Below are 22,318 nucleotides of genomic sequence, written 5' to 3'. Positions count from 1 at the left end.
ATTAATTGCTCACGTAATTAACACATTATCCCAATCGTTTAAAATAAGACTTCGGTTAATCTCTGCGTATTAAATTATAAATTAAGACGCAGAATTTATGTGCATGAGAGGAGCAACGATGAAATCTTAATCTTATTGTTTTGATATCCCAATTCCTTAATATGATCCGCATATTAATTTTTTGGACCTCTAAATCTATTATTTAAGGAAATTACTATTATTCTCTCTTTCTCCTGCTTTTCTTTGTAGACTTTAGCTAGAAAGATAGAACATATTGAAATATGTACCTATCAGACTACCCACCACTTTAATTACGGGTTACACCATACGACCCTCATCATGTAGTCACAAACAAAACAAGTCTCATTAACGATTCACCCAAACGAGAAAGATGTCCACATTCTAAGCAACCCGCTTAAGAAAAACATTGAGAATTTTGAATTCTTATGATAGATTCCATAATGACAACTTTTAAAGTAGTCCGTACCCGTGTACTACAATAAATGCTTGCCACGTGGCATATGAGTCACTTTAAATCCATTAGTCTTCCACTGGATTACGCCATCGTGGTTTGGAAGTGTGCTCACGACGACTCTATCTATCGTCTTCTTAAGTCCTAAAAAGACTTGTACAAATTACCAACCAATTCTCAGAGAGAGAGAGAGGCAGAGAGAGAGAGAGAGAGAGAGAGAGAGAGAGAGAGAGAGAGAGAGAGAGAGAGAGAGAGAAGAAGAAGAGCTGTTACACCTGAAGGGTTTAATGGAAGATTTCCAGGAGGCAGATATCTTGTGGGACGACGACGACGCCGCCGCCGGCGATGAGTTGGACGACGAACTCGCGCAAACTCTAGCTCGAGCTCCAGGGCCGACGGAGACGTCGGCGGCGGCGCCCATCGACATTAGCCGCTCGTGGACGTTCGGGTTCCGATACAACAACAGACAGGGTGATCATGAAGATTGCGATTACGATGATGATGATGATGGTAGTCAGAGTGACAGCATCGAGATAATCCCACCGCATGTACTTATCGCGAGGAGGTACAGAGACAAGATGGCATGCTCGGTTTGCGTGGGGAATGGAAGGACTCTCAAAGGTCTTGATCTTAAGCGAGTCAGGAATTCCATCCTAAGAATGACCGGGTTCCTTTGAGAGATCGACCCATCGATTACAACCTATGTAACCTTTTTTTCCTTTTTTCGATCTTTTTGGAATGAAATTTTGTTTGTTTGTAATCTTTGGCTTAGTTCTTCTCATCTCATCTCATATCTTATCAGTAAGTATTAAGCAAGTACTAAACCATTTTCCCAAGTTGCTAATGTGAAATATTTTAAAAATAATTATCCTGTGCCATGCACGTGTGACACACATCGATCCTAGTCAGCACACATTTATTCTTGAGTTACTAATACCAGCACACGGAAACTAGATTAAAAAATAATAATAATAACCTGAAAGAGAGATTAGTTAAGATAATAAGCCCATAGATATGGCTTCTTTTGGCGTTTCTCTCACGAGTCAATAGCTGTGAATTTGGTGATCGAGAAAACTAAAACGATAAAGAGACGAAAATGATCGAAACGGTGTTGTAGAGCACCCAGTTTAACCTAATTTTGTCAACACGATCATTTAGATCGAAAATGACGACTAAAACAGAGAGAAAGCAACCCCCGTGAATAGTCTAGAAGGCAACAATTTTATTTTTCTGACCTTGTGGCATACAACGACAAAATGATCAACGCCTAAATGGTGAAAATACAAGGTTTGAAATTAAAATTTTCATTCTTCCATGGTAATTTTTTTTACAAAAAAATAAAACAAAATATTTATTGAAGATTAGTTTCCACGATTATAAAAAGCTCCACTAAGATCTAAGACACAGAACTATAAAAGCTCGTGTGTAAAAGTTTCAACTCAGTTACACTCATAGTCTTAGGAACGGCTAAGATTTGCAAGCTAATCTGATGCACGATTAACCTCACGGAAAACATGTGAAATATATATATTTTTTTTTCCCAAAAGACAATTCACCGACTAAAGATGGCAATTCGGCTTTTTTTTTAAAAGAAAAAAAATAGAAAAATCCTATAGATATCATTTCTTTTGACCTTAAAAATGTAATAGATCAGGCTGCCACGTGGGAATAACTTCAGCGATTAAACACCCAACTTAATGCACTCGTAACTTGCCTAACGCTTATGATCTTATCTTCTCACAATAAACCAAGCCGTGAGAACAACTCCCACCTGGAAGTAGAAATAGAGGCCTTTCCTATTCTTGCTTATCCTTAAGTTTATATATAAATATATATGAACCCAGTCATCAGTTATAAGGTTGTAATTGCCACGACAAGCTTATGGTTGTTAACAATCCTGAATCCTAATAAGGCCAAACTCATTGTGCTGCGCTGGAATTACTCCAAATACTGCCAACAATATTTTCAACCTTTTAGGATGGAAGACTAGTAGAAGAGAAGCCAAAAACTTAGAAGATTCTTGCATTTTATTTTAATGCATTAAACAAAGACTCGAGCATTAGTTTTCATAAACTGTTAGTATTATATGAGTTAAATAACTATAGATGTAAAATGGCTTTAATATCCTCGAATAAAAGGGAACTATATGTTTAAATTAAATGAATTATATTTAAAAGTAATAAATTAGGTTAGAATTAACTCACTGTGTGTCCTAATCTTTTCTTAAGAGATCGCTTGTTAAGTTGGTTGGATTTACTGGGCCGAGCTCGAGATCGAAGCCCAAGTAGTATTAGTGGGTCCTCTCTTTTCTTTGAATCTTTTATGCGAAGAAAAGAAAAAAATAAGAACAAGAGAGAGGGAGAAGAACCTTCAAAAGAAGAAATCTTTGATTTGGACGGAGGAGTTTTCTCGGTAATCTGATAATAGACTTCATAAATCTTTGCAGGTATGACAGTCAATCTTTTTAGGTACAGTAGAATTATCTCAACCTCCCTTTCCGATGAATTGATTTGCTGCTTTCGTTTCTTTTGGATTTATGGATGTAGTTCCTTATTCTTTTCTTCATTGTGGAAGTAGTATTTGCCAGCTACTATTTTCTTCGATTTCAGTACTGATCTCGTTGTCGTATTGAAGAAATTTGAATGAAGTTGAGTTTTTTATTGTTTATTTTAGCGAATTCCTCTTTGTCTACAGAACCCTAGGGTACAAATTGTACAGCGAGGAGAGATCTCTGATTTAATCGACATTCTTCATTGATGTGGAAGCGCGAACGGAGACCAAAGAAGATATTTCATGGTGAACAGAGATGCCGGTGGATCTCTCTTGCATTGGTTTCCTTAAGTTTTACTATTTGCATGGTATATATTTTTGGGATAAAATCAAAGAGTCTGGCTTCAAGGACATCAGTTGAATTCATGAATGGCACAGACTTGATATGGCAGATACCGGACTCGCCGAAGGCGGTGCTCTTTATCGCTCATGGTTGCAACGGCCGAGCTGCAAACTTTTGGGATAAATCCCCTGGTTGCCCGAATTGTGTTGGGTTTCCCGAAGACAGAGCAATCGTTCTCCGGGCCCTTGATCAGAAGTTTGCAGTCCTGACTATTTCAAGTATTAGGAAATGTTGGTCATTTGGGAAGGAGATGCAGAATGTAAAATGGATCATCAAATGGTGGATTGAGAAGAATAAGCTCGATAAGCTTCCTGTTATGGGTCTTGGCGCTTCATCTGGGGGTTATTTTATATCTGCACTTGCTGCTGAGATGCAATTTAGCAGCATTGTGCTTATGATTGCAGAAGGAGTGTTCGGTTCTATGGGAGTACCAGTGGGATATCCTCCGACCCTTTTTGTTCATATGCCGAAAGATCATCGTAGGATGAAGTTGATAGAGGTGAACATGGATTTGCTAAGGGAGAACGGTATCCGAGTTAAGGAGGTTAGATGTATGGAGTTCCCTTTAACTCCGGAGTTTTTATCAGATAGGGTACAAGGGTTGGATCTGGCATTGTCGATTAAGCTTTTTGAGCTGTTTCGAGAGAAAGGATTCATCGATGAGAAAGGATATATGAGAAATGATGGACGGGCAACTCGTTGGAAGCAAGCTCTCAAAGAGAGAGGAGTTATATTGGAGAAGCATGAATTTCTTGATCATATCCAAGAGGAGTTGAATCTTGCCTATGGATACCATGAGATGACAAGTTTGCAGTTAGATGATATTTTTAACTGGTTTGCAGTTCACATGAGTTGAGCAGATTTTTCATAATCTTGAATTCTTCACAGAATCACAGTGATCTATTTGGCTGCCCAAGATACTGTTTGATGGCTGTATAGGTTCTCTATTCAACACAATCACGATGGCAATGTTTGGATGAGAAATTTGGTGTTGCAGGATGCAATAGTATATGTTAATTACGTCCTTGAGTGGTAGCTCCTGTAAATACGTAAGTATCAGAATATACTTGTATGCCAGGCTTTCAATTTAAGTCTTAGAAAGGATGAAGAATTAAGCATATCAAGGGGCCCTTTTGATTGTTTGTGTACAATTGTGCAGTTGCATGCTGACTATTTGATGGAGAGTATTTCAAATCCTGGTACACTTTTATCAATTTAATTTGATGCAATTCTTTTTGTTGACATTCATTCTAAACTGCTTTATTCCTTGACAACCTTATTTGACAACATATACAAGAACTATGATCCTCTCTATACCACCAAAAAGTCCTTCAGATTGCAAAATTTCATTCTCATGACCCATCATCAGCTGTTCAAATAAGAAGTGATCTATTAATTTCATGGAGCTTCATTTTGATGTCTCTCATTATTTGACTTCCTTAAATCTTTATTAAGATGTAAATGGGCCAAGAAAGCCAGTGGGTCTATTTTAGGTCAAGTGGGAAAATACTGGGATTAATCACCAAACATGTTTAAAACTTTTGTTGATCACAAGCCTTCCCTCTTCCCCTGCAACCAACCAAAACTCAATTTAGGCTATATGCTATCGCTATAATCTCTTCGATGCATAGCTATTTGAGAAGCCTGAGATATGGGCAAGGTCAGTTATCAGAATTGGTGATACTTTGCGATCCTACTTGTGAAAGTATATTACCTAGAATCTTAAGCTATTTTAAACCGGACTCACGATGTATATCATCCATTAGACAAATCTATCGGACACTTTAGATTGGCTGCTAGGCATAGCCTGGAACTCTTTTGCTGTGAATATGGTGAATAAAGGAGAATAGATTAGTTTAGTTGCAGAGACATAATTCTTTGAGTGCCAGACAGTTATCAAGATAGTTTCTTGTATAATTTTCATTAGGCGGGAATACTTGATGGATATTTTGAATATCTCAACCATGTTACATCTTTTATATATAGAATTAGCCTCTATACTCTCTTTCTAGTTATATGCCATCACTGTGTATGTGGGGGTCATAGTTATTAATTTCTTTAGAAGGGGTAAGTTTTTTAAAGGGGTAAGTATACGGGTTCTTTTCTGCCTTTACTCGGCTATGTATGGTGGGGTCGGAGACACCCCAAGCTGCAGTTGAACAGCTTTAATTTCATAGTTTGCAGAATTGGGTCCACTTTATTCATTACCATGAACATGAAGACTTCTTGAGATCATTCAATTTTTCTTTGCTCTTCATGATAGTGATGCCATATCACCATATCTCTCTCTCTATTTATGTTGACATGTCCTGCATAAATGATAAATCTAGAAGTAATTTGGGCCCAAAATCTACTTTGCCTACATCAGCAACTAACATAACACGAAGAACCATAGCATTATTTGTTCCTGTCACCAAATATTACCTGAAACTGAGACATCACCATGCTACACACAAAAACAACATCGTCGACTCACACACTGAACCCTAACCCATTACATGAACTGAAACATAGAAATGCACGCAAACACCAAAGGAAAAGTCTATAAGATATCCATGCAACCATTCTAATCAGTGCTTCAGGTGCCCTTCGTTAGCCTTCTTGAAGAGCCGTGCTTGTGCCGCCGCTCTATCATTGGAGCCGACCGCCGACGTGAATGCTTCTCTCACCTGCTGTGTTGTGTACTCGAACCTGCTGTTCACCATGGAGTTGAGCAGCGCCGCCGTCCCTTCCCGGTAGAGAGCCCCGAAACCGTCGGTACGGGGGTTCGACAATGCCTCCTGCAAGCTAAGGTTCCTCCCGAAGGGCGAGACCGCCACCGGCCCGAAGAAGTTACCCAGAGTGCTCCAGTACCCTAGAAGTGCCCATATTGCCGAAGGATGCGTCCTCCAAAAGCTACAGTAACAAACAACAACATCAGGCAATTTTAACATGTGTGAAAGAAGTTTAGGTGAGTAAGAAGAGTGCTAGAATAATGGCTTACTCGCAGGTGCCAGTGAAGAAGGGTGGGAAGTTAGGATCAAAAGGAGTCGGAGTGGAGGGAGGGGTAGGGATATAAGGGAGGAATGGAGTGGGAGGAGTTGTAGGAACAAGAGGACTCGGTGTGATAGGGTGCACTGGGGGAGTTGTAACGACAGGGGAAGAAGGAGGGTTATAGTATCCTCCACCACCATGCGAAGGCGCCGGCGTCGACCCACCGCCATGCGATGGTGCGCCACCGTGCGATGGCGTCGGCGTACAAGATGGAGTGCTAGGTGTATCTGCACCATGCAAAACTACATATGATCATCACAAATGCTATATATCTAACTGACAGAGATAGATAGATGGAGATATATAGAGTTTACGGCCATGCTGATGTGGGTCAGGAGGAGAGTAGTAGGCCTTCTTGTCGGCAAAATCCTCAAGGCTTCTTCTAGCCATGACTGGAGAGAGCACTTCCATGGAAACAAACCCCAGTACTGCTACAACGCAAATGAACAGATTGGCCTTCATACTTCTCTCTCACTCAGTATCTTCTTAGAGTGGAGGTAGAATAGTTGTGGGAAGTGTTAAGGAGAAGTGATGCTCCTATATACAGAGGGAAAAGGGTGGATTGGATTGATAGCATTGAACCCTAACATAAATGCAAGCAGGGAAAAGACTGAGTGGGTTAGTTGATGTGTTGCAGGTGCATTAAAAATAAAAATTTACTCCTCTCATACCTTAACAGAAACATTAAAATTAAATGTTTATTTTTTATTCTTTTGATTTATTTATTTTTTATTTATTTTTGGGCTTGCTAAATGAATGAAAGATTCATTCACGTCTAGATTTAGGGCCTGTGAAGACACGTAGAGGTGTTTCCTGGAATCAGAGAAAAGGCATGGTAGAGATTGATAGAAGCTTTGTCGTCTTTTTATGTGGACAGTAAAGAGAGCTATGAATGAGGTGCAGGTAGTGAGCTTGGCTTCCTTGTTCAGGGTTTCATTAATGGCCATGCCGAGGGTCTTAAATTTAAAAGTTTCTTTTAAAATTATATATAATAATACTTTTACAAGCCATTGGATTTTGAAAACATCGTAATGTAGGGTTTGAAATGGAAAAACTCGCAGAGCAGATGGTGTGCAGCTCCGGATGCATGAATTCTATTGCAGCGTTGGAGGAATCATAAACTACCAAGTAGTCTGGTTGCAGGAAATTGGTACAGTTGGGCTCTGCAGGCTAGACACGGTACAAGATCTTTTTTTATTTTTTATTTATTTATTTTAAATGTCTCATTTAGTTTCTCCGGTTCTTTGACAGCTGGAATTAGGGTTTCCACATGCCCCTCTTCTGCTAGAATATGGACCCTTTTAAGTCTTGTTCAGAGAGAAGGAAACAAAGCAATCCATGGCACATTCCATTATCCTCCTCACTTGTGTAAATAAGCATAGTATAACTCTATTTCTACCAGTATAATAATTTAACAATATTTTTGCCTCAAATTTAAGAATAAAATTATAAATATAAAAATAATAGATGAATAATAAGATGAGAGAGAAGTAGATATTACTATACTAATATAAGTCTGATTGTTTACTCATTATACCGGATTTGCCGGATAGTAAGGTTATGGGCTAGATTGATGGTATAGAAGTATAGAACCCACCAAGACCGAAGAGAAAGATTGGGGAGAGCCAAGACTGCTAACCAATTTGAAATGGGCTTGAAATCGAGTAAGAGTTTTAATGTTATAAGATTTTAAGATCAAATTAGAGGTATTCTTTATTCACCCAGGTGTTTTCGAGGCAATAACAGCAAAATGTAGGATTATAGTATTAAATATAAAGATGGTAGAAAAATGATAATAAAGACGCAGCTCAGGGTGTGACAAATTCCAGTCTCTTAATTTATATACTAAATGCATTTCTAAAGTATCAAGGCCCAGCCCATGCAGAGAGAATGTACTATTGGGCCATCATATAATATATATATATATATATATTAAATGGTTAGGCCTATTAGCTGAGTATAGCCCAATTACACCCAGTATTAGCTCATCAAAAAGGTATTCTCTTTCCATGCAAACCTACATGATTCCATAAATAAAAGATAAAGTGGAATCCAATGATAATAACTGGTATTCCAGATTGTCATGAGAAGCACATTTTTGTACAAACATTTATAATTCAACTGCTATCCATATGGACCATATCTCTGATAGTATATAAGACATTATTATATGATCAATTATAATCCATCTGTCTTCTTCTCATAGGATACATGAATGATACCCTAACACTAACCTGCCATGTAAATACTAAAAGTATATAATATATATGTTTTTAAATCTTTATTTGACTCTCTGATGTATTTCTGTAACACTTGTCATCTTTCTCAAGCCCTATACTATCTTTGCTCACTTTGAAGAGGGTATTAAACTTGACAACTCCTAGCTACCTAACTTATATGACTTGGATAACTTCAGCTAAAAATATATGCACCCAAATAAAATCATAGAAGCTAGCCAAAGCAAAGTCTATCTTGTTTTTTATTATATTATATTCCATTATCTTGGAGAAGAGCTTGGCAAAGCTAGAATATTTTTAAGGCTATATATGGTTGATTTGCTGCTACATTGAAAGAGTTAGATAACAAAAATGTGAATAAATAAATGTGGAATAGCAACTTGATCAGAAGCTGCAGTGGACCAAGGCTAAGATTGGATACCTTCTATTTCCTAAAAGCTTGCAACCCACTTGAGTGGGATCCAATAACCTACCCGAAATTAATGGAATACACCTCATTTTTCTTTATATATATATAATGTATGAATATGAGAATAAAGTTATCATTTTTCTTCTCTTTTTGATGAGAGCTATATCACAGTGTGATGAATAGTCAGTCACAGGAGTGATCACAGCCTCACATCTGGCAATCATCACCGGCCAAATGGGAACGTTGCGAACTCCAAAGACGAAATGGAACACGGCTTCTCGCTGTCCTCACGCACACGTAGCTCACGACGAAATCTAAGCTGAAAGCTACGTAAATGTTAAAACTCCATTAATCGAATAAAAGGAAACGAAATCAAAGTCATTACTGCACTAATCAAAACCTTTTAATAACTTTCTTACGTTAATCCTGTTTTAATTTCCGGTTTCCCCATTAGAGCCTACCAAATTTCGAGACGATTTGCTCGAATCAAAGCTTGGCATAAGGAGCCAAATCACCATGAGACTAAACCATATCATATATCACATCAAAGGCGGTGCAATGCGCCACGGTAGACGTAACGTAGTTGCCGTTTGCTCCGTCTCTGAGCGCCACGCGTCAAGTAACGGTTGCTGCTGAGATTTATTACACTGGATGTGGGCGTAGGCGGAGCACCGGAACCTCCTGCTTACCCTACCCCAACGGTAACCTTATGCCGACTTCTATATATTTCGCGCATTTGTCCGTAAGAAGCTTATTCTACATTCCTCGGATACTCAGCTTAGCTTACTCTTTCTCCTCTCTCTCTCTCTCTCTCTCTCTCTCTCTCTCTCTCTCTCTCTCTCTCTCTCTCTCTCTCTCTCTCTCTCTCTCTCTCTCTCTCTCTCTCTGTCTGTGTGTGTAAAGCTAGAAGACTTCTATTCTTTGGTCTTTTGGGTAGAGATGGAGGCTAAAGCTCTTCTAGTTCTTGGAGTTGTAATTGGGTTCATGGCTACTTCGTCAGAGGCTTATGTCTTCTACGCTGGTGGGAGAGATGGTTGGGTACTGAACCCATCTGAGAGTTACAGCAATTGGGCTGGGAGAAATAGGTTTCAAGTCAACGACACTATTGGTATTAACTCCTTATCCTCTCTTCTTGTCCGAGTTCTTCTTTAATCCTTGGTTTGTTTGTAATTGTGTTATAAATTATATATGCAGTGTTCAAGTACAAGAAAGGAGCGGACTCTGTGCTAGTGGTGAAGAAGGAGGACTTTGATGCGTGCAACCTGAGAAACCCAATCCAGAGAATGGATGGTGGTGATTCGACCTTCATGTTTGATCGATCTGGGCCCTTCTTCTTCATCAGCGGCGAGGGGGAAAATTGCAAAAAAGGGCAGAAGCTAGTGGTGGTGGTGATGGCTGTGAGAAATAAGAATCAACCGACACCACCCACTATTCCTTCCCCTGTTTTGCCACCAACTCATTCAAGTCAACCCCCCTCTTCTTCCCCTGTTCCTACTCCTAAATCCCCAGTTTCAAGCCCATCTCCATCTCCAATGGCTTCGTCTCCATCTACTGCTCCTTCTCAAGCACCAAATGCAGAGTCTCCATCATCCCCTGTTTCAAGTCCTTCTACATCCCCTATGTCAAGTCCTTCTACATCCCCTATGTCAAGTCCTTCTACATCCCCTATGTCAAGTCCTTCTACATCCCCTATGTCAAGTCCTTCTACATCCCCTATGTCAAGTCCATCTCCTTCTCCAATGTCTTCGTCTCCATCTACTGCTCCTTCTCAAGCACCAAATGCACAGTCTCCATCATCCCCTGTGTCAGGTCCATCTCCTTCTCCAATGGCTGCGTCTCCATCTACTGCTCCTTCTCAAGCACCAACTGCAGAGCCTCCATCATCCTCTGTTCCAAGTACATCTCCAATGCCTGTGTCTCCACCTACTGCTCCTTCTCAAGTACCAACTGCAGACTCTCCACCTTCTTCTACTCCTGGGTCCTCTTCCTCCGGTGAAGGGGTCTCGACGCCGACGCCGACTCCTTCCAAGTCATCCTCCTCCGCGTTGGGTGTATCCAAGATTGTGCTTGGAGCGGTGGTTGTGGCCTTCGGCGGTGGGTTTCTCCATTAAGGCGTTCGATTTGTGTTTGTGGGTTGGGTGTTGAGATAGAGACAGAGAGATTCGCATAAATTTGTGGTACTAGCATTTGTGTTCTTCTTCTTTATTTTCTTTTGTTTTCGAACGTATTTATTGTTTGTGGAAATAAAAAAGATAAAGTTGTTAGCATTTCTTACTCATTTGACTCGACATGCATGTCCATAGAAATTCTAGTTGAAATTATTGTTAAAATGAGAAAGTAATTAAAAGTAAGGGGGAGGGGAGAAGATATTCAAAACGAGCGACAAATTTGACTACTTCCAGTCATTTATTTGAATTTCAATTTAGATCCTACCCGGTCCTCTGGGATGAAGTAGACGTTCTTAAAACGATATCATGACTTTAATTACTTCACACACACCTATTGATGTGAAATATGCAGAGGAAAAATATTACCTACATCACACTACATGTGAGGACAACAACGTATACTAGACGTCTATAAAAGAAAAAAAGAAAAAAAGAAATTCTTATAGCTGATATGTAATTAATGATTCGATACCTCAGTTTTCACTATTTGCACATTGCACCCTGCATTGTTTGAACGCGTTCGCGCTAATATCCGTAAGGGGATGACAAGTGTCCCAAGATATTTAAGAAGTGGGAAGTTTGCTGTTTCTATCAACAAAATGCGACACGAACCAAATTACATATATGTTTGGGTGGCTTTTTGCACTTTTGCTCTCTGCCACTACAGTGCCCACAAGTGTAAAAGGAGCCGAGTTTGAACGAGCTTGGACTCTGATTAAAGTTTGGATTGAAATTAATTTGGAGCATAGCTTTGTGATCTAAGTTTGAAATAATTTCAATTCAAATTAATTTTGAGTTTATTTTGAATTCGAGCCAAGTTCAATTAGTAATTACAAATCCTATTAATTTAAGCTAATTTTGCATCTAAACAAACTTGAATTGATTTAAGCTGAAATCAAATTTGACATAAAATTTAATTCAACTATAAAATTATAAATATTATTAAAATATAAATAATAAAAATAATTATATTAAAAAACTATAATCAACTATAATATATATATATATATATATATATATATATTCGAGTCTTTTTTAGGGGGCTCGGGATTAAATTTGGCCAAATTTAATTTTGAGCTTGGCTTACCCTATTTATGAGTCGAGCTAGCTCGAGCTCGGCTCGAGCGGGCAATTATTTTGACAGCCCAAACTGTGCCACGTCGGTTACTAATAATGTATATACTTTCTCGGTGGAGTGGATAAAAACTGTGCTTTGAGCACTCCTATTCTGCAAAATGGTGAAAAACCCCTCCGACGATAAGGTTAGTACACACTCGCTGGAGGATTCTGGGTGTTTTTTTTGCTTATACATCAAAAAGAAAAGAAGCAATTTGCAAATAGTGAAAATGACAAGGAGCAGACTACAAAGTATGAATTTTCCAAATCAAACCGGGTATTCCGGTTACTCTCAATGTGTGAAAAAAAGAGTTTAAACGGCTCACTCTCCCTCCCCCTCTTTTCAAATTCCAAATCTCTCTCTCTCTCTCTCTCTCTCTCTCATGGCGGCCAACACTTTCCACACCTCCTCTACTCCTATCAAAACTCCAAACTCCAAGTCCCAATCCTCCACCATCACCAGGAGATCTGCCCCAACCCAGCCGATCGACAATCCCTCCTCCTCAGTCGCCACCGCTGGTGGCGTCGGAGGCGGGGAGTTCAAGTCACGATTCGAAGCCTACAACCGCCTCCAGGCCGCCGCCGTCGCATTTGGCGAGAAGCTCCCCATCCCTGAGATCGTAGCCGTCGGTGGCCAATCCGACGGTAAGAGCTCGCTCCTTGAAGCCCTCCTCGGCTTCCGCTTCAACGTGCGCGAGGTCGAGATGGGAACCCGGAGGCCCCTCGTGCTCCAAATGGTCCACGATGCAACCGCCCTCGAGCCTCGCTGCCGCTTCCAGGTGCGGTTTGTCTTTCTGTGCTAGATTTTTAGTTTATGCACAATTCCAACAGATCTTGTGTTTGATTCTGTCACAGCACACTATTTGATGCTGGATTCAGATCCAATCTCTTCATTTTGGGGTATTACATGAAATCCCAATTCTATGATCAGAAATCTACTGCTTTCCTATGACGTTCTGCTTAAGTAGAGATTAACACTTTGTAAAGTTTCAAAATATCAAATTTCATGTACATTTAGTGCTAGCTTTAATTTAACACTGCTCTGTTAACAGGAGGAAGATTCAGAAGAATATGGGAGTCCAATAGTGTTGGCTTCTGCTATTGCGGATATTATAAGATCTCGAACAGAGGCGCTTTTAAGAAAGACTCAGGCTGCTGTCTCTTCGAAGCCTATAGTGATGAGAGCAGAATATGCTCACTGTCCCAACCTCACCATCATTGACACTCCCGGCTTTGTTCTTAAGGTGCTTTCCTTGCCAAAAAGAAAAAAGAAAGAAAAGAAAAGAAAGAAATTTTGGAGGGATATTAGAAGCAAGTTATGTTTCTCATTTTTGAAAATTCGATTTTTGTAGGCAAAGAAGGGTGAACCAGAAAAAACCCCCGATGAGATTTTGTCGATGGTAAAGTCCTTAGCTAGCCCTCCTCATCGCCTTCTTCTGTTCCTCCAGCAGAGCAGTGTGGAGTGGTGTTCTTCACTTTGGTTGGATGCCATTCGCGATATTGATCCCACTTTCAAGCGGACAATTATCGTTGTATCAAAATTTGATAACCGATTGAAGGTATTATACCCTCGACTGATTATTGCTAAAACCATAACATGTACTTACAGTCATTTGCATGATTAGATTTGCTGCTTTAATATTCTGATCAATAATCTATGAAAATTGTCCTTGTGATTAATAATGATGGATGCCTGAAGGAATTTACGGAACGGTGGGAAGTGGATAACTATTTGAGTGCAAATGGCTACCTCGGAGATAACACCCATCCATATTTCGTGGCGCTGCCCAAGGACAGAGGAACTGTCTCTAACGAGGAATTCCGTAGGCAAATCTGTCAGGTAGATGTTGATGTACTACGACATTTGCATGAAAACATCAAGGGAGGGTTCAATGAAGAGAAATATGGACCCTATATTGGTTTTAATTGTCTCAGACAATACTTGGAATCTGAGCTGCAAAAGAGGTACAAAGAAGCAGCTCCAGCAACCCTTGCATTACTAGAGCAAAGATGTAGTGAAGTCTCCTTAGAGCTTGCTCGGATGGAATCAAAGCTACAGGTGACTTCTGATGTCTCGTATCTTCGTAGGTCAGCCATGCTACATGTTGCCTCTATATGCAGTAATTTGGTAAGCGTGCAACGCCAAACTTTCTGCATAACTTTTTGATTGCTCGATTCTGCATCCGAAATCAATATAAATGAAATCTTGTGAACAATTTTGAAGGGAGTGCTAATTGATGGAGCAGCTGATCCTGCTCCAGAGCAATGGGGAAGAACTACTGCAGAGGAGCAGATAGAGAGTGGCATTGGGGGTTGGCCTGGTGTCATTGTCGATGTGAAGCCTCCTAATTATACTCTCAGGCTCTACGGCGGAGCAGCATTTGAAAGGGTAATGCACGAATTTCGTTGCGCAACATACTCAATAGAATGCCCACAATTGTCAAAGGAGAAGGTAATCATATTTCTGGCTATAGACAAGATAAATGTATACAACTTCTCTGTTGGTAGGGAAGATCTCTATAATATCTGCTTATAACCATCAGGTTGCAAATATACTACTTGCTCATGCTAGAAATGCTGGGGGTGGTGGAGTGACAGAGGCAGCGGCTGAAATAGCTCGTGTAGCTGCACGAGCATGGCTTGCCCCAATTCTTGATACTGCCTGTGACAGACTTGCATTTGTTCTACGAAGCCTCTTCGACCTTGCAGTGGAGCGGAACCGCAGTTATCACACACACTGTAAGCACGGTTCTCTCACTTATCAGTTATCATCTTGCAGCTGTGCTTCAGGAAATTGCTAGCAATCTAAACATAGTGTGCTTTTAACTAGATGAACAGTTTGCTGCATATCAAGTATAGTTCCTTGTTTTACACTTTCTTTTTATTCTTAGTATACCATAAAACGTCGGATGTTAGCTCTCCACTTTTTCCTCACTCTGGCTGCAGGGTATATTTATGGCAGATATGTGTCCTTTTTTACGTTGTTATTTCTTAAAATCTATAGTAGATTACTCTTTTTTTGTTATGTTTAAACAAGGTTTTTTGGTTTCTGTAAGTCATGATTGTATAAAGATTTATTTTTGTTTCTCTCAAAAGGTTTTTTTTTTCCTTCTTTCCTGCTTCTTGAAAGGTACTGATGCTGTTTTCATATGCATGTTTTGTTATTTAGCAGGCCAGCAAAATAATGGTGATATGGATGGATATATTGGCTTTCTTGCTGCTCTAAGGCGTTCCTATTATAATTTTGTTCTGGATCTGTCGAAACAATGCAAGCAACTCGTGCGACACCACCTTGATACTGTCACCAGCCCCTACTCGTATATTTGTTATGAAAATGATATCCTTGCTGGCATTGGATGTGCTACAAACTCCAGTCAAAGATTTAACCAGCTTCCTGCTGTGGCGCTTTTTGACATGTCAAATGGTGCAACGACAACACGAGAGGAAATGGTAGGTACTGATCAGGAGAATATACCACCAAAAGATCAACAACTTGTGACTCCTGGTAAAGGAACGGAATCCATGGATGTTCTTAGAGAAAGCCAAATGACAATACCTGAGACACCTTCGCCTGATCAGCCAAGTGATATTCCTGGGGTAAAGAAGAAAGAGAATGACAACGTAGTGGAATTTGGAGGAAGAAAAAGACATGCAAGGGTTATGGGATACGGGCGGAATTTAGATAGTAATAGGAACCAGAAGAACAATATTTTCGTTGGTGGTAATGACTTTGGCTCAAAATCAGGATCATCATACTCAAACATTTGTTCAATATCTGCCCAGTATTTTGCTAGAATGCGTGAAGTTCTAATAGAAAGAAATGTCTTCTCGGCCTTGAACTCAGGATATTTAACACCATGGTGAGAATTAAAGTACCTTTTGAGCTTACATGCAGCAAAATGGTGCATCTTATAATTTCCTGTTTAGGTTAACTTCTTTCTGTCAACCATGGATACATTTAGATTAGGGCCTACTGGAAGCAATCATAGACAAATACTTCAGGATTGTTGAGCTTTATACTGAACATTTACTTACAATTTCTACAATGACTATAATGATTTTTGTTTAATTTTTGCCATGTAGTCGGGAAAGGCTATTTTTGGCACTTGGCTTGGATTTGTTTGCTCTGAATGATGAAAAGTTCTTGGACATGTTTGTCGCACCCGGTGCAATTGATATACTTCAGAGTGAACGCCAGTCTCTTCACAAACGCCAGAAGATTTTGCAGTCCTGTCTGAATGAGTTCAAGAATATATCCCTAGCACTCTAGTGAAGGTTATGCTGATGCAGCTTTTAAATTTTCATTCAAACGAGGAATGAGTATGTATGTTTCCCCCCCTTTAACCTGGCTCCTTGGCTGGCCATAAATTGTTCACCATATCGGCTAGTTTCATATGTCAAACTTCTTTTTGACAAATATATACTGTTACAAATGGTTAAATACTTTTATTTTTGTTGGCAAAAAGGGACCATCTGAATAACGTCGCTTTGTGTATCTTTTATTCTTCTCTTCTGTCTAGTTGCGTTTATGATGCAATATTTTGTGGCTATCATCATGTTTCGGTGGACATGCTTGTGGTTGTAGAATCTAGAGATCACTTTCTCATTTCTATGCTTCGATGGACACTCATTTTTTCCTTCAATTTTTTGTGCTTTATCGTGACGGTTGGAACTTGAATCTAGAATTTGGGTCATTTTAGCTGCCTTAAAAGATGGTTGGATCTTGTTGACTGCCTTAAAAAATGTGAGAAAGGGGAAAAAGAATGAAGAGGTCTCTCTTCAAAAGAATATTGCTTTTGACTGTTCTCCTTGAATAGTTATCTTGGAAAATCTTAAGTTCATCTCATCTGGAAAATTTTGTTTTATTTTTCAGTTCAGAGAAGCTCTCAAATATATATATCCTTTTGATCTTCTAGCCAGTAGACACTGAAATCTGCAGTAAGGCTAAGATCAGCAACAAACCAAAACTCTAGGCCCTTATAGTACATAAAGGAATCATATTTCTTCTTATCTTTTTGTTCATGAACTATTCTCCTCTGTTTGCAAGATCTACAAATATCACAAGAACTGTTTCTTGGTTCTATTGTAATCCAGTAAGATCAACTGCCTCTCAGATAGTTTCAGTTCTCTGTCCTCTAAAGAGGGCGACAGAGGAACAAAAGCTCATGATGCACAGTAGAAATTTAGGTCATACTTCCACAAGAGATGGAGACTTTTGAGAGTATTCATTTGATTTGTTTTTGCAAAGCCCACATAGAAACTATTCAACTGCTCATTCCACTCTCTTGTTTTCCACAAGAGGTCTATAAAATATTGGATTCTTTCATTTGTCTATTGTTATTAGCAGGGCTTAACTTTTATGTGAGGCAATGGAGAACATAAAAGAGAAGACAAGGAACCGCTGGATGTCTCCACTATCTATGTCCACTAGAATGGCACTCCATTTTGCATGGTCCCAGAAACAGCACTAAGTTACTGAGCCAGAGGTAAGTTTTGGGTTAATGCAATGGATTCTTATATGATTAAAAAATAATTGTCTTTGTTGCCCTTGAAGCTTTTTAAATTCTCACCATTAGGCTAACAGAAATAATAAATTCTGCTAACTTTTTTCAGAGCATTTTATATTTGAGTTGTGTTTTGACCTAACTTTATTTTGTAAAAAGCTTCCCAAAAACAGGTGCTCCTCAACTTAGTACAATTCCATATTAAAATTCATTCTATTCTCTATTAGATTCTCAGATTCAGAGAGTCTTTCTCTAGGCTTTCTTGCTCAACAAAGGCAGAATTAAAATATTATCATGGCATTCATTGAAAGTAGTCGATATCAATAGTGCTCAATAGGTTCATGATTCTAAAATATTTAGTTTGACAATCATTTATTGAGTCTATAACTCGATAATATTAGCAACCATGCATGACAATATCCATGATCACCAACAAATAAAATCAAAATCAAAATCATATGACCTCTCTTTAGTTCGTCTTTAAAGTCATAACCAATCGCACGAGTTGGATAATTCGTGACCACTATCTCTTGATCCATTCAAGAACCTTTTGCCAAGTTTTCTTTTTTATTATCTATCTTGACTTCTTCTCCTATAATTGCGACTATGGTATATAGCTACCGTAGCTAAGTCATCATGAACCGTTAGAAGATCAAATATCTACATTGTTGACGTTAAGCACAAGGAAGAGAAAACCCAAGATGAAGATATCTTTGCCGACTAACATGCCGTCATTGCCGTGTCGGTGCCGATACTCATGACTATCATCTATGTGGCCATATAGTAGATATTTATTTATTTTTAGATATTTTTACATAATTCTTACTGAAAACTTTCAAAATATTATAATTTTTATTAAAATTTATTAAGCTCCTAGTTTAAAAAAAATAAAAAAATACTTAGTCAGTTAAATTTAACTAATTATTATTAACCTTGTTTAAATGTTTATCTTCTATCATAGTATAAGAAAAAATATATTTTATTGAAAACTAACTACATGGTATAATTATAAATGATCCATTGTTTTACTTCAAGATGCTGTTCAAGGGATTCGAACTTTGAAAAGTATATATATATATATATATATATATATAAAATATAAAAGGACCTTGACTTTGACTTCCAGTGTTAGTTAATTAGTAAAAAATATTGTACAATATTGCTTCTACTAAATTAAAAAGAAGAAAAAGAAAAGAAAATTATATACGATTATTCCTAGAGATGTGAGCTTCTGAGAAACTTACAGCGGGCGGTTCGCACTTTGCACTACTTCAACGTCTTTTAATTTAATTTTATTATTATTATTGAACTAAATGTTATTAAGATCGGCGGCTAAGTTGTCATATTGTTTGAGCTAGTCATCTAAGCTAATTATATCGGAGAGTCATTAATTGAGTTAGCAAATTATTGACCGCTAAATAATTTTATTTTGTAATAATTATTTAAGATCGGAATTGATTGCATACCTCGTTGGTCGTAAGAATTGTTACGTACCAACTCTTAGAAGCCTACAAGTTGTAGAATTGGTTGGTGGAGTCCTTCACATCATTTGACTTGCGTATAAAGACGGCGGGGCGACGTGAGCAAGTGGCCCACAACCAAAATTGCAGGAATTTCTTGCTTCGGATACTTGTTGCCATCTAATTGGCTGCTACGATACGCAGTAAATTCCTGCACTCTGGTCTGCAGACGATCCGACGCCTTTAGCTATTGGTCCCCAGCACTGCACCTCCTAATCCAATGCCCTCCATTCCTCCCAGTATTTTCGCGCCTGCCACTGGTTTATAACCCACTAATAGTGGGGATTAGGAAAGTTAAAACTGGATTAGAGCCGACTTTCTTATCCTTTTTCCCAGTTTCAAGAGAGAAAATAATGGGCTTAATCTAATAATCCCGTATGCTTCAAAACGAATTTAATCCTCTTTTCTAATCTATTTAATTAGAGTAGTGCTACGGGATACCGAAGCATCTTTTTATTTAACAAATAGAAGAACAAAGACTTAGCTTTCCTAGCAGACTTAATGACTTCTTCTTTTTTACATTGAACAAAAGATGAAGATTTCAAAAGCTTGACCCACCAAAGCCATTAATTTTGTATACTTCCAAAATGAGAAAAAGGAAAAGAGAGGAGGAAATCTTGACCCACTCTAATAAGACATCGGAAGAATGGCTAGTGGTGGAGAAGTTGACTTGGTAATCATGGCCACTATCCACCATCAGAAGAAGAGATATTCATATTTAGGTCATCCACAAAGCCTGGTTTGATGCCTCCCCAGTTTCCCAATTGTGGCCAACAACTAACTTTTCCTCTGTGGCAACTGGAGCTCCCATTAGAACTAGTGGACCATTTAAGACTTTAAGCATTATCCAATTGAGTGGAGAGATGCAGGAGGAGTTGGCATTGCTCTCATAACCCCTAATTGGAATTAGATGCTGGCCTTTGGGTTCTTATTCCCCTCTATAGTGGATTCTTCCAATTAAACTAGATTCTCTCTTTTACTCCACTCAACAACTTATAAGCACAACAACAACAACAACAACAAAATTATGATAAAAGAATTAAGAAGAAGGAGAAGAAGAAGAGAAAAGAGCACTACTAGTCTTTTTTTTTTTTAAATAAAATAAAATAATAATTCAACATGCCCATCCTTTGATGAGATTTTTAGCCCTAATGGGCATGCATAAGCAAGACAAGGATAGATTAGTAATTTCAATTCACCCAGACAGGGGAGGGTCAAGGGAGAAGGGTCTTGAAGTCAATGCCTCCAGCCTTTCTCAATGGGCAACTTGGGCCCTCCCCTCCTAGCCACCCCCCCCGCTTCCCCCAATAAATTTCCAATTTGGACGAGAAGCACCAATAACCTTTTTAAAGGAGGAGGGAGAAGAACTGAGTCTTTTATCCCATCTCTTCTTCCCCTGATCAAAGAATCCATGGAAATCCACTCTATTCCGCGATTTATCCAACACCCATCTCCCCATCCCACTTCCCCCAACTCTTCTTCTTCTTCTTCCTCCTCCTCTTCCTCTAGCAGCAATGGATCCGCCCCAGCTACAACGCCCTCCATCCCTTTGTCGAGACCCATCACGAAATCCATCGAAGCCAATCCGTATCCGACAACCTTCATCCAGGCCGACACCTCCTCCTTCAAGCAGGTCGTCCAAATGCTCACGGGCTCCTCCGAGACCGCCGCGAAGCACGCCCAGACGAAGGCCATGGCCCCCAAGAAGCCGCCTTTCAAGCTCTACGAGCGCCGGAACAGCTTCAGGAACCTCAAGTCGATCAAGCCGCTGATACCCACCTCGCCGAATTCGAGCCCGAGCTCGCCCATGGGAGGGAGGAGGCAGCCGGAGCTGCTCTCGCCCAGCGTCTTGGACTTCCCTTCGCTGGCCCTCAGTCCCGTCACGCCGCTGATCCCCGACCCGTTCGATCGGACGGCGGAGGCGAAGGCGATCGCAGAGAAGGGGTTTTATCTCCACCCCTCGCCGAGGGCCGCGGCGGCCAAGGATGTCGTGCCGCCGCGTCTTTTGCCGCTGTTCCCGGTGACCTCGCCGAGAGGCAATTCGACTTGATGGGATTAATTGGTTTAAATTAAGTTGAGATTAGTGCTCTTGGGTTTCTACTCTAATCTGGGTTTTATTTAATTGTATAAGTTGAGGTTGCTATCTATAAATCTACGATTTATTCCCGCTTTGATGCAAGAGTGTGTGCTCTTTTCTCTCTCAATTCTTGGGATTTGCATAGTTACACATGGATAGATAGGTTGGATAAATTTAGGTTTCAGAACAAAAAAATGTGGAATAAGGAGAATAAAAGAACATCGAATAGTGTATTCAAAAGGGTAAAGTAGAAGAACAGCCAGAAGACCTGTCAAAAGTATAGACAATTCCCACTTCTTTGACAGGTTGGTCCAGCTCCTAGGAGCAGTAAAGAACACAAGAAGTGGCAAAATTAGCTATATTCTAGTAATTAGGGTTTTCGAAAGAACATCGATCACACATATTCGACGATCGTAATCTGTATTTCGATTTCGAGCACGAGGGATTGGAAATTTGGTATTCATCTGACTCTTCAATGGTGAACTCCATCTCTAACATGACACCAGAGCAACCTCACTATCATGAAATTGATTGGGACCAATTAGATAGCCTCATGCTAGCAAACTCCAAACACTATTTAATGCTCTCTTTGACTTGAGGAACTCTGTCCATTGGACTCTCAGCAAAAACCTCTCCATCCTCCTTGTCATAATGTTGATGTGAGATGTGAGAGCATCCACACTTTGCTACTCGGTTGGTTAAACAGAAGTAATCACATTGAATTGTTTGGCATTTTCACCAACCTAACTATCAGTTTTAATTTATTAGCAATTTTGAGTTACAAGTTACTAATGATAAAAATTAAAGTGTCTGTTTGTATGTTGGGTGATTTTTTGACACTTCTTTGACAGCTTGGGGTTTTTTTTTTAATATCAATCTTATAGGAGAG

The 22,318-nt window shown here is 39.4% G+C and overlaps 6 protein-coding genes across 9 annotated transcripts; 5 read left to right on the top strand and 1 right to left on the bottom strand.

The window, feature by feature from the left end:
• The first annotated feature begins 759 nt into the window (after positions 1-759).
• On the top strand, positions 760-1,149 carry LOC140759636 (uncharacterized). Its single transcript, XM_073096250.1, has one exon. It carries the CDS (start codon positions 760-762, stop codon positions 1,147-1,149), a length of 390 nt encoding a protein of 129 aa, XP_072952351.1.
• Positions 1,150-2,772: 1,623 nt separating this feature from the next.
• Positions 2,773-7,824, top strand: LOC140766150 (uncharacterized). Of its 3 annotated transcripts, XR_012105294.1 has the most exons (4): positions 2,773-2,918; positions 3,167-4,414; positions 4,525-4,564; positions 7,178-7,824. XR_012105294.1 is itself a non-coding variant. In XM_073105608.1 (2 exons), the coding sequence occupies exon 2, from the start codon at positions 3,229-3,231 to the stop codon at positions 4,219-4,221; it is 993 nt and encodes a 330-aa protein (XP_072961709.1). In that variant the 5' UTR covers positions 2,773-2,918; positions 3,167-3,228; the 3' UTR covers positions 4,222-5,593. The 3 variants fall into 3 exon arrangements, 1 of the variants encoding a protein (XP_072961709.1); XR_012105288.1 differs by having other exon boundaries at positions 3,167-4,564; XM_073105608.1 differs by lacking the exon at positions 7,178-7,824 and having other exon boundaries at positions 3,167-5,593.
• LOC140766162 (protodermal factor 1-like) lies at positions 5,738-6,922 on the bottom strand. Its single transcript, XM_073105625.1, has 3 exons — positions 6,713-6,922; positions 6,349-6,625; positions 5,738-6,260 (listed from the first exon to the last, which is right to left on the bottom strand). The coding sequence occupies exons 1-3, from the start codon at positions 6,858-6,860 to the stop codon at positions 5,936-5,938; spliced, it is 750 nt and encodes a 249-aa protein (XP_072961726.1). The 5' UTR covers positions 6,861-6,922; the 3' UTR covers positions 5,738-5,935.
• A 2,032-nt stretch (positions 7,825-9,856) lies between the features above and the next one.
• Positions 9,857-11,318, top strand: LOC140766487 (uncharacterized). Its single transcript, XM_073105863.1, has 2 exons — positions 9,857-10,152; positions 10,239-11,318. Exons 1-2 carry the CDS (start codon positions 9,984-9,986, stop codon positions 11,153-11,155), a joined length of 1,086 nt encoding a protein of 361 aa, XP_072961964.1. The 5' UTR covers positions 9,857-9,983; the 3' UTR covers positions 11,156-11,318.
• A 1,366-nt stretch (positions 11,319-12,684) lies between these two features.
• LOC140762011 (dynamin-related protein 5A) lies at positions 12,685-17,062 on the top strand. Of its 2 annotated transcripts, none has more exons than XM_073099710.1 (8): positions 12,685-13,107; positions 13,381-13,572; positions 13,681-13,887; positions 14,028-14,456; positions 14,553-14,780; positions 14,872-15,067; positions 15,501-16,188; positions 16,412-17,062. In XM_073099710.1, the coding sequence occupies exons 1-8, from the start codon at positions 12,712-12,714 to the stop codon at positions 16,596-16,598; spliced, it is 2,523 nt and encodes an 840-aa protein (XP_072955811.1). In that variant the 5' UTR covers positions 12,685-12,711; the 3' UTR covers positions 16,599-17,062. The 2 variants fall into 2 exon arrangements, with proteins under 2 accessions (XP_072955811.1, XP_072955738.1); XM_073099637.1 differs by having other exon boundaries at positions 15,498-16,188; positions 16,412-17,061.
• A 3,597-nt stretch (positions 17,063-20,659) lies between these two features.
• LOC140759998 (VQ motif-containing protein 4-like) lies at positions 20,660-21,531 on the top strand. The gene has a single exon (XM_073096753.1). It carries the CDS (start codon positions 20,764-20,766, stop codon positions 21,400-21,402), a length of 639 nt encoding a protein of 212 aa, XP_072952854.1. The 5' UTR covers positions 20,660-20,763; the 3' UTR covers positions 21,403-21,531.
• The last annotated feature ends 787 nt before the right edge of the window (positions 21,532-22,318 follow it).

The sequence above is a fragment of the Typha angustifolia genome, chromosome 1 (assembly GCF_048772165.1).
Source record: "Typha angustifolia cultivar Huaian chromosome 1, ASM4877216v1, whole genome shotgun sequence".
Lineage (NCBI taxonomy): Eukaryota > Viridiplantae > Streptophyta > Magnoliopsida > Poales > Typhaceae > Typha > Typha angustifolia.
The sequence above is the reverse complement of the archived record's forward strand: the minus strand, read 5'-3'. Positions and strand labels throughout refer to the sequence as shown.

Bases quoted from the DNA above. Each gene is read 5' to 3' on its own strand.
- LOC140766150 (XM_073105608.1), top strand. From the start codon at position 3,229: ATGTGGAAGCGCGAACGGAGACCAAAGAAGATATTTCATGGTGAACAG.
- LOC140762011 (XM_073099637.1), top strand. From the start codon at position 12,712: ATGGCGGCCAACACTTTCCACACCTCCTCTACTCCTATCAAAACTCCA. The intron at 14,781-14,871 runs GTAATCATATTT...TATAACCATCAG, and splicing joins CACAATTGTCAAAGGAGAAG to GTTGCAAATATACTACTTGC. The intron at 16,189-16,411 runs GTGAGAATTAAA...TTTGCCATGTAG, and splicing joins TCAGGATATTTAACACCATG to TCGGGAAAGGCTATTTTTGG.
- LOC140766487 (XM_073105863.1), top strand. From the start codon at position 9,984: ATGGAGGCTAAAGCTCTTCTAGTTCTTGGAGTTGTAATTGGGTTCATG. The intron at 10,153-10,238 runs GTATTAACTCCT...TTATATATGCAG, and splicing joins TCAAGTCAACGACACTATTG to TGTTCAAGTACAAGAAAGGA.
- LOC140759636 (XM_073096250.1), top strand. From the start codon at position 760: ATGGAAGATTTCCAGGAGGCAGATATCTTGTGGGACGACGACGACGCC.
- LOC140759998 (XM_073096753.1), top strand. From the start codon at position 20,764: ATGGAAATCCACTCTATTCCGCGATTTATCCAACACCCATCTCCCCAT.
- LOC140766162 (XM_073105625.1), bottom strand. From the start codon at position 6,860: ATGAAGGCCAATCTGTTCATTTGCGTTGTAGCAGTACTGGGGTTTGTT. The intron at 6,626-6,712 runs GTAAACTCTATA...TGCATGGTGCAG, and splicing joins TGACCCACATCAGCATGGCC to ATACACCTAGCACTCCATCT. The intron at 6,261-6,348 runs GTAAGCCATTAT...TTGTTACTGTAG, and splicing joins TTCTTCACTGGCACCTGCGA to CTTTTGGAGGACGCATCCTT.